Genomic DNA, 14,973 nt, shown 5'->3' with positions numbered 1-14,973 from the left:
CCACGTCCAGGAGGGGGAGATCAGAGAGAGCTCAGGTGTGGCGGAGCATGGCCATCCTACCATGTCCGGGAGGGGGAGATCAGAGAGAGCTCAGGTGTGGCGGAGCATGGCCGTCCTACCATGTCCGGGAGGGGGAGATCAGAGAGAGCTCAGGTGTGGGCGGAGCATGGCCCTCCTACCAGGTCCAGGAGGGGGAGATTGGAGTGGGTGCAGGATTGGAGCTCTCCACAGATTCACACCAACAGCGAATCCAACCAAGCCTGCCCATGTCACGATGACCCAGCAGTGCCTGTGCTAGCTGCTAAAACAGGAGCTGCAAAGCTTCAGAGGAAGGTTAGGGATCCTGAGTGTGCTCAACAAGTTACCCACAATGTGTAATATTCAGCAAATCATCACTGCATACACAGAGAAACAGGAGGTAGAGTCTGTGGTCAAGAAAAAGGCAGTAAAATAGCGCACACACATGCAGGGTGGTCTCTGTCACTCACCACATGCGGCAGCTGAGCACATGAAGTGCGCCCGGTCTGAAGTGGATTTGCTGTGTGAAAGACATGCTAGTTACTATAAAAAATAGAAAATACTGTATTTGTGTATATATGTATATTTTATATATATATATATATATTTTTTTGTTTTTGTTTTTGTTTTTTTTTGAGACGGAGTCTTGCTCTGTCGCCCAGGCTGGAGTGCAGTGGCGTGATCTTGGCTCACTGCAAACTCCGCCTCCCGCGTTCATGTTATTCTCCTGCCTCAGCTTCCCAAGTAGCTGGGATTACATGCACCCGCCACAACGCCTGGCTAACTTTTTGTATTTTTAGTAGAGATGGGGTTTCACCGTGTTACCCAGGATGGTCTCGATCTCCTGATCTCGTGATCCACCCGCCTCGGCCTCCCAAAGTGCTGGGATTACAGACTTGAGCCACCGCATCTGGCCTATTTGTATTTCTTATTGAAAGTATAGTATGAGCATTTTGAGTTAAAAATATACTAGTTTATATATTTATATGAGGCTACAAGGAAGGTTTCAAGTTCTATAACAGGACTCTCAATTCTGTTGGAAAGTGCCAGTCTAGATGTCTGATACAGCAGAAAACTGAGTTTTTAAATCTATAATTATAAATATTTAGGGAATCAAAGTACAACGTGTCAGAGAATGAAAACGTTTTAATTCTTGAGCCAGAGGAAGGGCAAACACTTTTCACTATAATGGAGTTGGGGAATTTCAGGTTCCGTACATGATAATCTTGAGAATTGTCACTCCTTCCTCACAGGTAAAAATCTGAGCAACCTGAAAAATCAGCAGTTCTTAAACCTGCAAGAGAAGTGAGGTTACCGGCAAGCCACTGTCTGTAGATTGGCTGGACAGGTAAAGCAGATGAATCACCATACACTGGAGCACAATGCTCCAAGGAACCAAAGCTGGGATTGGAAAGCCTGAACTGGAATTGACAAATTGCTGCAGTGAGCTGTGGCCACGTCTGAGAGTTAAAACCTCCAGGAGGCCTGTGCCTATGGGTCTCATGCTTTTTGTGAATTGTATCATCAGAAGCTCAACCAGGTTCTCGAAGTGTAAATATGAGAGAAAAATCCCCTCATACATACTACAGGGGAAAGAGAATAAGAATCATTTTTCAATATGTGGGTGCACTCTTCACTAGGTCTACCTTCCAGAGAAGCTAGTTAAGTGGAGACTCACCTGGTGGGATTTTATCAGAGCCTTCTGACCTGGGGGAAAGGGAAATACCCAACTCCAACCTCCAGAACTGAAAAGCAAAAAAGAACAGAGTATCCAAGCACTATGGGACTTCCACAGAGGCATAAAATATGCATAACGGTAATACAAGGGGGAAGAAAGAGGAACAGAAGAACTATTTGTAACAGTAATAGCTGAATTTCCTCAGATTAATGCCAGACACCAAACCAGAGATCCAGGAAGCTCAAACACCTAGATTCTCTTAAATATTGTAATATGTAATATTTAAAATAGTTATAATTACAATGTAATAATACATTTGTGATATTAAATATTACAATTACTTAAAATGCAAACTAGAAACAAATTGTTTCTAAAAACCAAGAAGTGTGGATTCTATAAAGCTGATTTCTTTTATTCTATTCTTAATTCTAAGCCTTTCAAAGAATAAAGTACTCTCACATTAATAAACGACAGGCGAAACAAATACAAATGAGGCCGCCCTCTGTGACACGGAAGGCCCTATGACCTATTCCACCTCTTCTAACACCAAGTGTGCGGTTTCTCTCACCCTCTCTGGACACCAACTGTGTATTCTACAACTGAATTCAGGTCTGAAATTAGGGCAGACCGCACAGGTCAAGGTCTCAGACCCATGAGACAGCCCCCACTTCACCAATGGCAAGTTTCAGGTCTCCCTTGTTTCTGACCGACCACCTAAAAATCAGGCTTGCCATGTCCTCCTACTTAAGGTCAATAACTTGCCAGACTGGCTCATGGCACCCAGGGCAACACCTTTACCTACTGTCACCAGTTCACTATGAAGGACCTGTGAACAGCCAGATGAAGAGGTGCATTGCTCCAGGCCTGGGGGGCGGGGGCGGGTTGCAAGTGCAAGTGCTTCTGTCCCTGGGGAGTGGGAATACTGCCCTCCCAGAATGTCAAGGTTTTCCCCAACCTGCAAGCTCTCCAACCCCCACCATTTAGGGTTTTCTAGAGGGGTCACTATAGACATGGTTGATGACATCTTTGGCTATTGGGGATTGACTCAGCTCCAGCCCTCTCCCTCCAGGTGAGAGATTGGGTTGGAGACTGACAGATCCAGCCCTCTAGTCTGAACCCCAGACCCACCCTGAGGCTGCCTAAGGGTCCCCCGCTCGCAGGCCTGTCCTGAGTAAACAAAGGCACTCTGACACTCTGAAGATTCCAAGGGTCTTAGACCCTCTGTGCCCAGAACCAGCTGAAGACCAAATAGCTACGTCTCCTTGGATGGTACAATCACAAGCTCTCATCAGCTGACGGTCCGGGACAGGTGTGCTGAGAGAGCTTTGCTGTGGCCCTGTTGCTGGGAATCTTTGTTTTCAATCCTTGCTGGGGCAACAGACGCTTTCTGGTCATTCCCCAAGCTGGCTGAATTGACAGTCTTTTCCGTTTGATTCCACTGTTCCGGCCCAGTTCTTCTGAAGCCTCTTTCAACATCGTTGCCTCCCCTGGGTGCTGAGATCCTGTGGCCCTCACCCAGCAGGAGACATGGATGCCGGGATCCGGCTACCCTACTTCCAGTTGGATTGTGAAGAAGCCGGCCCTAAGCCTGCCCTTCCTAGGTCTCTTTCATGCCAGAAATGAGACGTTTTATTTGTATTTCATTTTAGGTCGATACGATGACACACACATTGGAGTTGGCCAGTTCACTGGCCAGGCACCTGACTCTTCTGGATAAGAAACAGGCCCCACACTGCCAGGACACAGAAGGGCAGCCTCGGTCCCCACGGGGTCTTGACAGAAAACCACAGCTCCCGCAACTGCAGGAATTCTACAGATTTTCACTTAGAAGAAAATGCCACCCAGGAGTACCCACCCCGATTACTTTTCTCAAAAGTGGTTTTGCAAAGGCTCAGAAGAAAAGTCAGGACACAGGGCGCCAGCCAGCCCCACCTTCCCAAAATCACTGGCCCCGGGGCCACCCACCTGCAATCAAACTGTTAGAGATGGGCTTTTCTTCTCAGCTGTTACCAGAGCAAATATACCTGGAGAAGCATGCATTCGAGTAGGGTGCCTCTCTCCAGAGGTCCTGGAGAGTGAGGCTTCAGCAAGTCACTGGCCAGGGACCCCGGGAACTTCACAGTTGGGGGGCTGGAGGGTAGAGGGGGCAGAACCCTAACGGTGGGTGAGTTGAAAATGGAAGAGCATTCTTCACCTCAGAGTCTCCTGGGGCCTTTCCCTTCAGGAACTGAAGGGGTGAGGAGGGCTGTGCAGTCTCAGACAGGTGATACCTGGGCTTTGAGAGCCGACGCATCTGTCCCCAGAGCTGGGCAGCCGCCTGCCCAACCCACCCTGTAATAACTGGAGTCCTTTGTCCCCACCCAGCGCCAGTCTGGGGGTCTGGTGCACACTGTACTTGATCGACCCATCCCATACATGAAGTGCTGATGTCACTTTCGTACTTCAACTGCCCCCCCCAAAGTATACCTTCCGGACACTGGAAAAAAGACAGCCCTTGATGTAGCCCCAAGTCCTCTGCTCTCCATGAAGCTCCTGAGGGCGACTGCAGCATGGCGAGCAGGGAGCCCCGGGCTTCTTGATAAAAGTGTAAAATGAAGCTCTGTCTGAAAGGACCCCCATCTGTTAGATTTGGAAAACATCTAAAGGCCGTTTGCTTTTCACAATGACTAGACTCTTAGGAATGTATTCTAAGGAAAGGCAGAAGATATGGAGAAACAAATTCAAGAATATTCTTTGCAGCAATAGCCAGGGAGGAAGGGAGGGAGAGAGAAGAAAGAAAGAGAGGAAAAGGGGAACAGAGAAACAGGCAGACGAGACAGACAAGAGAAACAGAGACAGAGAGCGCATCTAGCTCGTTTTCAACTTCACCTCCTGGGAGAATCTAGCAGGATAATAGAATCCTCAGCACACTCTTGTACTGGGGCAGCAAAGTTTCCCAAACTACAAGGTAACAAATGCTAAGACTGGAGAAGCTGTGCACGTTCTTTTCCAGCTCCTTTTTGCAGCATCAGCAGAATGGGGCAGGTTGCTGCGTTCATTCTAAAAATCAAAACTGCAAAGGAACCAGCTGCAGAGATGGGGGTGGGAAGGCAGATGTTCTCTTGCTGACTGAGCTCACGCCCCGGAGAGCGCCAGCGCCTAACGCCCCCTCCACAGGTTCCACGGAGGACACAGGAGAGAGTGCGGCCATGTGAAGAGCAGCCTCACGTTTCTAAGGCTCCCTCTCTCTATGAGCTGTATCCCATGAGTCCTGCTCGCTCCCCTCGGTCCCGATGCCCTAGCCGTCAGCATCTCTGCCAATCTTCATGAAAGAGCCTGTTGCACCGCAGTCCAGCAGGGCCACAATATTCAGAATGAAAATTGTAATGATCACTCTTCTGACTGCAAAATCCCAAGAGTCAGAGAACTTCTCTCACTAAAGGAAAGGGGCAGGGCAGGGGGGGCGGGGCGGGGCAGGGCAGGGGGGGCGGGGCGGGGCAGGGCAGGGGGGGCGGGGCGGGGCGGGGCGGGGCGGGGCGGGGCGAGCTGGACAGAGAGAAGCTGCCCTGGCTGTTGGGTGCTGAAAACTGTGACACCGCCTGGCACCAGCGATGAGGGACTCACGCTCGACCCCAGAGGCGGCTCGTCCACGAATAACAAGGGGCCACCGTGGGTCTCCCTCAAGCTTCCAGCTGTCGGGAAATCTTATCTAATCACCCACCTTGCCATGCTACCTGCTCACCTGCATTCTGTAGAAGTAGTAACGCATCATTCACGTCCCAGCAGGCCAAGTGCGCAGGAAAATGAGGCCAACAAGTAGAAAACCATGACCGTAGAAGGCAATGGCACGTGAACTGAGCTTTCTGGGTTGTGTGTCCTTGTGGTGATAAACACAGTCCTAACTGAGCTGAACACCAGAATGAAAACGAACCGTCCTCCGTGCTGAAGGCGGAAGAGGTGTGCTTGGCTATCCGCAGTGCCTGCCTGTTTGGGCGGTGATTACTGCAGGTCACACGTGCTGTACAGGAGGAGGGCAGTGAACTCTGGAGCCAGGCTGGCCGGGTGCAAGTCCCAGCTCCATGGCCAGCTCTGTGATCTGGGACAATTCACCTATGTCCTCTGCCTCTCGGTTTCCTCCTCTGTAAAAGGGGGGTAATAGTCGCATCTATCTGAAAGGGCTTTGTGAGAATTAAACGACCTTGTAAATGTAAGGGGCTGAGAACAGTATCTGTTCTTGGTGAGCAGAAGGATGACCAGGAGGTGACCAGCAAAATACCCCTTTCGAAGCCTCAATACTGTTCCGTAGTGAGCAAAGACACAGCTCCTCTACGGACGAAGCCATTAATAGTCGATCCTGGCAGGCAGAGTGCAGATTCCTTCGAATCAGAAATTTGAACTCTGGCCAACGACTGCTGTACTGCTTGAGTAAATCTTAGGATTTGTTAATGGTAAAGTAGTCTACAAAAACAAACAGTCTGAAGGAGTTTGAGAGGGTGTGGGCTCAGCTGCAACCTCTCCTCCCAAGGCTGTTGGTCAACAACATCTCCAGCCCTGTGGAAAGACAGCGGCAGTGAAGAAAATGTCGGACAAACATTTGGTGTGTTTGTACACTTCTGCCAGAAATCCTAAATGCTTTGCATGTTTCAGCTAATAATTCATTAAAATGGATTATGCTGACCATTTTATAACCTACTTCACTGCTCTCCTGTCTAAATCCATCCCTTTGTGACACATTTTTTACACTTGGCTCATTTTTTCAATTGTGTTTGCTGTCTTACCCCCATGTAAAGGATAAACGTGCATGTTTATGTTGATTTGACTGAGACAGCTAATGCTACATATGTCTCTGTTCCTTGAAAGTTGACTTGTGATGGTGTCATTTAAGTCTCTTCTTTTTCCCCTTGAGTCAGCAAAATATTCCATGTTCCTTTGAGCAAAACTTGCTCACTAGTGTTATGGAGGGTATAAAAGCAAATGGAATAAGTTTCCTGCCTTCAGGAGGATTGAAATCTCAAAGTCGGTATGACAGCATGGATGGGAGTCAGCTCAGTTTGCAGCTTTTAAAACATGTTGGAATCTTTCCTGACATGGAAGTAAAAATAGCAATCTTGACAAAATTGTGATGACTACAGACGTGTACCTAACCTCTTATTTACCGCCTCCCGATAGAAGATATTGTAACTCATCCCATTTGAGAGCAGGTGGTGATCACCCCATCCTGTGAGATTCAAGTATAATAATTATCTGGAATCCCCCATCTGCAGGCGAGGAAGACCCAGCAGCCCTCACAATGTCTTCTGGAAACTGGATTTTGTTTGAAGGGTGAGCTGACTCCAAGTTTCTTCTGTTTTCACGTATTGTCCTTCCTACGTGTCTCCTGGGGTTTTTCCCTACCTCCCAATCTACATTAACCTGATGGTAACAGCCAGCTATGTTTTCTAGAATTCCCCTAAATGGACTCATGCCAAATACTGAATACAGTAGATTGGGAGGGTTCATTAAATCACGATAGAGCATCCTAAAGAAGGAAAGTAGACACCTTTGTTCTTAAAGGGTCTTCAGCCATCCCACCCTGGAAAAGGTTGCTGATTGTCTCTTCTCCTCAGGCAGTCTTGTTACTATGCATCTTTTTTTTTTTTTTTTTTTTTTTTTTTTTTTTGAGATGAAGTCTCGCTCTGTCACTCAGGCTGGAGTGCAGTGTCATGATCTTGGCTCACTGCAAACTCCATCTCCCAGGTTCAAGTGATTCTTCTGCCTCAGCCTCCCGAGTAGCTGGACTACAGGTATGTGCCACCACACCCAGCTAATTTTTGTATTTTTGGTAGAGACAGGGGTTCACAATATTGGTCAGACTGGTCTTGAACTCTTGACCTCGTGATTCATCCACGTTGGCTTCCCAATGTGCTGGGATTACAGGCGTGAGTCACCGCACCCGGCCTCCATCACTTTTTATGCCTCGTCTTCATCCTTACAGCTTCTCCTTCCTAGGGGCCTCAACTCCCAACCCCGGAGTACGGGTCACAACTGTCCATCTTCATGTAACACAGCTTAATTCCCCTTCTCCTCCCCACCGTGCCCTATGGGCTGCTTTTCTACAACCAGAATGGAGACCCAGGGAGAGCTGCTAAACTAAGACAGTTCTCACCCCTGGGAGAAAAATCTACTTCCCAGTTCTCAGTCCTGCTAAACTATTGTTGAGATAAAGAAGGACCATGATAAATCCTATTGGCTAAGAGAAGAACGTTCTCCAGGTTGCCGTAGGATAAGATAGGAGGTGACAGAATCTGCAGCCATTTGGTCGAATATGTGATATGTGAGTCATTCTGAGGAATACGTTAAAATTCTGTAGTCAGATCTTTCAAAATGGTATTTCCAGTAGAGGGAATAATGTAACAAAAAACCCAGGCAGAAAACAAATAAGTGTGTGTGGAGAAGAACAATAATGTGATGTGAACGAAGGGTTCGGTGTCATGAGTGAGAAATGGCTGACCGAAAGTAGGGAGATGCAGAGAGGAAAATACCACGGGAAAGCTGAACATCACATTAAGTGATTTCGGTGATTCTGCCTGCAGTGCAAATATTTTGGGCTCTGAAGTGAAGTCATCAAAAGGTTTACGTCTGTAATGGAGGATTGGTCTAGATAGCCTTTCAGATCCCACTCGGCTTTGAGATCCTTGATTCCGGGTCACACCTGCGGGTCTGGAGGGCAGTTCTGCAGGGTCATGAAGGAAGGATTCCAGGAGGCTGGAACACGAAGGACATTCAGGTGACCACATCAAGAGATCAAGTGGGGTAACAAGAGCCTGAACTAAAAGGAATGCAGTGTAAATATGAAGAAGAAAGAGGAAATGGGAAACTGATTAGAAACGATAAGTAGAGAAAAAGGGGAACGTGTGATTCCAAGGTTTAGAACAGTATTTGTAAGTTACAGTCCCACAACTTCTTGCATAAACAGGATCTAAGAGAGTCATTTTAAGAAGAATAGCAAACTTCCAAGTTCCACTGAAAGACACCAGCATCTCTGTGGAGTGAATTGGGGAAAGAGAATGAAGAAGTCTGTTCAACTTTTAGACCCACAAAATGTGAATTGAATTGCATGAGTGACAACAATGTGAAGATATTTAACAGGAGCTCTTTTTTCTCTTTTTGGCCTACGGTATTTAATCCTTCTATCATCATTATCGTCCTTTCTCTAATTTAATGTCTCTGAACCTTTATTCAAAAATCCACTATGTATATGTAACGTGTTTGTGAGATTATTACTAGACCCTCTAGGAGGTTTCATTAACCCAGTTTTCTCTTATTATAGCAATACCACACTATCTTTATAGTTCAGGTAAGTCCTCCACCGTTTTTTTCCAAGTTGCCTTAGCTCTTTTGGGTTCTTTAAATTTCCGGACATATTTTGGAATCCGCTAGTTCATTTCTACTGAAAATAAAAATAAAAATAAAATCATGCTGGGATTTTGATTGGAATTGCATTAAACCTCTGATCCACAAGCGCAGAACTGACATCTTAACAATATTGAGCCTGCTGATCCATGAACAGAGTATATCACTTCATTTATTTAGTTCTTTAATTTATCTCAGCATCACTGCCTGCTTTTCAGTGTATAGATCTTACACATCTTTTGTCAGATTTAGTCTGAAGGATTTCATGTTTTGATGTGCTATAAATAAGATTGCTTTGTAAATTTCCATTTCCAATTATTTCTTTGCCAGTGTATGAAGAAATAAATATTGCTTATGTGTTTAGCTTGTATCTTGCAAACTTTCCAAACTCACTTATTAGTAAGTAATTTATTATTATTAGTTTTAGTGGCTTTTTGTGATTTCAGCAGATTTTCCACACAGGTGATCATGTCACCTGCAGATACAGATAGTTTTAAATCTTATTTTCTAATAAGGGTGCATTTTATATATTTCAACTTGCCTTATTGCACTGACTAGACTCCAAAAATAATGCTGAAAAGCAGTGAGAAAAAAGTCATCAGGTGGGATGGTAAATACAGCCCTTGTTCTTCCATTTTGACCTGAAGCACCCAGTGTGATCATTTTCTCCTTTGATTTTTCTGAGGACTTTTTGTTTCCTTTTTTTCCTTTATTTTTTAAAAACACACTTTATCTTTTAGGCAGTTTCACGTTCACAGAAAAATTGAGGGAAAGGTGCAGAGAGTCCTTCTATATGCCTTCCCTTCCCCCACGTGCACAGCCTCCCCCACTAACAACACTCCTGCCCAGAAGGAGCATTTGTAATAATGGAAGGACCTACATTGACATATTGTCACCCAGAGTCCACAGGTTACATGAGGGCTCTGTCTTGGTGCTGGTTCTATGGGTTTGAACAAATATGTCATGACATGTGTCCACCGTGATAGCATCGTACAGAGCAGTTGCACTAAAATCCTAAAAATCTCCGTGTTCACCTTATCATCTCTCCCTCTTCCCAACACCTGAGAACCACGAATATTTTCACTCCATAGTCTGGCCTTTTTCGGAATGTCCTTTAGTTGGAAGCTTACAGTATTTCAGAATGTCCTTTAGTTGGAAGCTTACGGTATTTAGTCTTTTCCGATGGGCCTCTTTTGTGTAGCCGTGCATGTTTAAAGTTCCTACGTGTCTTTTCATGGCTTGACAGCTCACTTCCTTTCAGTGCTAAAGAATATTCCATTGTTTGGATATATCACAGGTTATTTATCCACTCACCTAGTGAAGAACATTTTGGTTTCTTCGTTGCCTCCAAGTTTGAGCAATTATGAATAAAGCTGGAATAAAATTAGCAATTATGATTAAAGCTTCTATAAATGTCCACGTGCAGGTTTTTCTGTGAACACAAGTTTTCAACTCCTTTGGATAAATACCGAAGAGTGCAATTGCTGGATCACATGTTAAGAGGATATCTCGTGCCCATCAATGATACACTGGATATACAAAATGTGGCACGTATATACCACGGAATACTATGCAACCATAAAAAAGAATGGGTTCCTGTCCTTTACAGGGACATGGATGAAGCTGGAAGCCATCATTCTCAGCAAACTAAAAGAGGAACAGAAAACCAACCACCACATACATGTTCTCATAAGTGGGAGTTGTACAATGAGATCACATGGACACAGGGAGGGGAACGACACACACGGGGGCCTCTTGGGGGGTGGGGGCAAGAGGAGGGAGAGCATTAGGACAAATACTTCATGCATGCAGGGCTTAAAACTTAGATGGGTTGACAGGTGCAGCAAACCACCATGGCACATGTATACCTATGTAACAGACCTGCACATGTATCCAAGAACTTAAAGTAAAATTTAAAAATAAAAAATAGGGAGTATAGTTTGGTAAGACAATGTGATAATTTTACAAACACAAAACATGTCATACCCACTTCCCCACCTCCCTCAAGTGCTTTCAACAGCATCCTATTGCTGTTATTAAAAGAATAAAGCATCTACCATCATCTCCCAGCCCCTGCCTGCCTGCCTTCATTCTTGTCTTGTGCCACTTTCTCCCGTGTTTACTTCCTTGAACGTGCCTGATTCCTGCTGCAAGAGGCATTCTGCACGCACCCCCATCTCTGTTCAGACCGTGGTGTCCCTACACTCCACCCCCCTCAACAATCAACCTCTACTTCTCTCCAGACTGCAAGGGGATCATACTTTCCAGAATGCATCGGTTTTCTACCTCTCATCCCAAGATACGCCAGATTCTTTTACAGCATAAATTTAGAGAATCCCGCTTCCCTTTCTTTGGTGCGCTTTCCTCAATTCTTCATCAGAAACCCATTAGAGTGATTGTCATATTAGTGCCCATTCTCCCCATCAGGCCGCAGGTTCGTGAGAGCAGGGGCCACGGCCATGTTGGTGAACCACGGTATTCTCAGTGACTATCCATGTGTTTAGAAAGTATTTGCTGAATGAGTAAATGGGTCTGCAGTTCCAACCAAAGCTAGAAGCTTGACTTTGGAAGAATGAAAGTAGATAACATTTCCAAAGCAGACCCCATAGCATGAGAAAAGAAGGGAAGAATGGAGGCAGAGCTGAAGGATGAATATCGGCACAGGAGTAGGTGAGAGTTCCAGAAATGCTGGGTTTTCACGTGTTTTTATTTACCTCATATCTGTGTTTCCATCTCTGTGTAGCGTGACTGTCACATCCCTCTCTATTACTACATTTCTTTACTGACAAGGACAGAGGTGGTGCATTGGGCACACTACTAACCAGCATACTCTCTCGGACTTGCAAGGAAATGTAGAGAAAACAATCTAGAAATGGTATCTCAGAAGAAAAAAATATCAAAAATATGAGAATAAATGTGGGAAAAAAATCAATGTTTAAAGACAACTTCTCAACATATTTAGGTATCTCTGGGACTTAAAATTTCATCAGGACTCCCCACACTTCTTTCTTTTTACATTGCTCTGTGTGTGTGTGTGTGTGTGTGTGTGTGTGTGTGTGTATTCAACAGAAATCTACAAAAAAAAAAAAAAAAGAATGCTATTGCTAGAATAATGCTACTACAGCGGAGAAAAATGTAATCTTTTCTTCCACCCATCTTAGCTTCATTGGTTGGGGTTCCTATAACAAAAGACAGATGAACCCCCAAAAAAGCAAACGGAGGCTTATTAGCATGTATATTTCATATACACATGGGAGATACACAGGGAATGAGGGAATCTCAAAGAGACAGCTCAGACCTTTCTTTTATATAACATCTTCAACAAGGATAATAAATGTTTCTAGAAGTGCCAAGACAAAGTAAAAGGACTTTGGGTCATTGGGGGCAACAAATTGTGGGAAGGCCAATAAATGATAGATTTTTTGTGTAAATTCCTCTGGTGCTGTTTCCTGAATAAGGGTCTGAAGTTGTCTACAGAGATTGACCTGCGTCCTTTCTGGCAGAGAGGGGAGAAAGGGCACTTTTGTCTTTGTATAATATGATTATGTTGTGTGCTTTTCAGAAAATGGAGGGAAGGCCAGAGCGCTTCTTAATTGCCTTCAGCTCAAAATATTTTAGCATAGCGTGTTTTATTCTCTGGACTGTTCCTGCTGCAGCTATCTCTAAAGGCATCAGTCGCACCAACAGCACTACTTGTGGGGAAATATTGAGCAGAACTGGAATCAAATGTATAATTCAGCCCCACAGAGTCTCTGAGCCACAGGACAGAGAACTGCCCGGGAGTCAAAGCAGACACTGAGCAGTTGACATTCTAAGAGTCTCCTTCCAGTAGATCGGCACATAAACTCAAGTTCTTTTCACAGATTTGTCTGTGTTTCTTTTGTGGAAAAAAACATAACCCTGTAGCTAAAATGTCTACTTCACAGTGCACGAAAACATCTGGAGCCTTAGCCAGAAGCAGCACAGACGCAGGCAGCCTGGTGATGTCCGACGGGGACAGCCCACAAGATCCATCAGCATGTGGCCCTGCGAGCCGCCACCAGTAACATATGTTTACATGCTAATGAATGTCAGGCTCATTTAGAACAAATTTGCATCCATCAAAGCCAAACAGCGAGCAGAGCAGCACATTTTCCTGTGTGTCAGTGGCCCCTGAGATACTGGGGAGAACTTGAATTGCCTGACCCCTTCAACTTCCAAGCATCCCAGAGGGAAAATGCAGACCCCAGGAAAGGACTGTGCTGGAAACCATTTGTTCTTACAGATGTCCGGAGTAGTCTTCTGACTGACCCAAAGACTCCCCTCTGAGGGTGGGGGAGACCTAGGTTAGGGGAAGGTGAACCGTGCTGCCTTCTAAGACCTTCCTTCTAAGGGAGGGTGGGGGAAACCCAGAGTAGGTGGAGGTGAGCCATGCTGGCAGGACCTTCCTTCTAAGGGAGGGTGGGGAGACCTAGGGTACGTGGAGGTGAGCCATGCCAGCAAGACCTTCCTGCTAAGGAAAGGTGGGGGAGACCTAGGGTAGGTGGAGGTGAGCCATACTGGCAGGACCTTCCTTCTAAGGGAGGGTGGGGGAGACCTAGAGTAGGTGGAGGTGAGCCACGCTGGCAGGAGCTTCCCTCTAAGGGAGGGTGGGGGAGACCTAGGGTAGGTGGAGGTGAGCCGTGCGGGCAGGATCTTCCTTCTAAGGGAGGACGAAGTGTGCTTTGCTAGACTCCGCGATTGAGTCTCAGCGTGGCCGACGCAGATGGGAGCAAGTCACTTCTATCCTATGATTCTGGGTGTACTCATCTGTCATGGAAGGTTTGGTTAGATGAGCTTAAAGTCACTCCAGTTGCAAAGCTGTGTGACTTGTAGATACATGTCAGTGTGAATGACTCACTTCACTTTTACAAGTTGCACAGATAGCCAGGCTTCCCCTTGTATCAGTCAGGAGGTCCCAGAAGACTTTGTCACAGGCAAAGAGGTGATTAAAAGGAGTCACTGACGGGATTCTTTGGAGATCGGTGGGCAGGGCCCAAGGGAAGTGAGAATAGCACTCCCCAGATCATGGGCAAGGGACGCCTGGGGAGGGGCTGCTAACGTGGACAGGCATGAGTAAGAGAGGAGTGAGGACAGCTCCTCTCCCTCCTCCACCTTCCACTTGCTGCCAGCAATGAATCCAACCAGCAGCCCTAGGCCAGGCCAGGCTCCCAGAGTCAGAGCCAGGAAGAAGCCAGGCACATGGAGAAGCCACTGGTCCCCACCAACACCAAGGGTGCAGTAAGAATTTTGATGGAAATATTTAAAAACTCATTCGACAACTTCCTATCTCCCCAACCAGCCTCTACATATGATTCCACCTTTTCCGACTCCTGAGCCATCGTCAGGGGTGTCACAGGGGTGGGGCTGCCTGCTCTGCCCAGGGCCTGGGACCCTCCAAACTTCGGAGGTCTGGGGTCCCCTCTCTCCTCCCTGGGAGCAATTGTCTTCTCTGCTGTCAAATTGTCACTTCCATCCTCCCACAACACACGAGAATTTAAGACAGGATTTTGTTGGGGACACAGCTAAACCATATCAAAGGGGGGACCTGGGGCTACCTCATGGGGCTCTGGCATGAGCTTGGGTGACACAGGTTATAAGACCCCATCTGCTTCAGGTTTAATTGCATACACCAAGATTCCCAGGTTGTAGTCCTAATCAAGGACCTCAGAATGTGTCTGTATGTGGAGATAGGCCTTTTAAAGAGGTGATTAAGGTAACGAAGTCATTAGAACTGATGCCCTTGTAAGAAGAGATCAGGACACAGACATCTATAGAGGGACAACCGCACGAGAACACAAGAGAAGATGCCATCTGACAGTCAAGGAGAGATGCCTTAGGAGGAGCCAGTCCTGAACTCACCTTGACCTTGGACCTCCAGACTCCAG

General features: G+C 46.2%; 1 protein-coding gene and 1 long non-coding RNA gene across 4 annotated transcripts in view; one reads left to right on the top strand and one right to left on the bottom strand.

Moving 5' to 3' along the window:
• The window catches only part of LOC139361653 (uncharacterized), a 94,505-nt gene extending 89,613 nt beyond the window's left edge, over positions 1 to 4,892 (top strand). For both annotated transcript variants that reach the window (XR_011619233.1, XR_011619232.1), the window contains one exon: positions 1,272 to 4,892. This is a non-coding gene — a long non-coding RNA (uncharacterized lncRNA). The remainder of the gene's footprint in view (positions 1 to 1,271) is intronic.
• A 2,557-nt stretch (positions 4,893 to 7,449) lies between these two features.
• Positions 7,450 to 14,973, bottom strand: part of LOC139361654 (disco-interacting protein 2 homolog C-like) — a 117,108-nt gene continuing 109,584 nt past the window's right edge. Inside the window, exons 5-6 of one of the 2 annotated variants that reach the window (XM_071090384.1) lie at positions 10,382 to 10,440; positions 9,088 to 9,104 (exon numbers count right to left, since the gene is read on the bottom strand). In XM_071090384.1, coding sequence (XP_070946485.1) covers positions 10,382 to 10,440 — 59 coding nt within the window. In that variant the 3' untranslated portion in view covers positions 9,088 to 9,104. Of the gene's footprint in view, positions 10,441 to 14,973 lie in introns of both variants that reach the window. The other variant, XM_071090383.1, reaches the window with a different exon arrangement.

This window comes from Macaca nemestrina, unplaced genomic scaffold (genome assembly GCF_043159975.1).
Source record: "Macaca nemestrina isolate mMacNem1 unplaced genomic scaffold, mMacNem.hap1 Scaffold_86, whole genome shotgun sequence".
NCBI lineage: Eukaryota > Metazoa > Chordata > Mammalia > Primates > Cercopithecidae > Macaca > Macaca nemestrina.
This window is presented reverse-complemented; position numbering and strand designations above follow the sequence as displayed.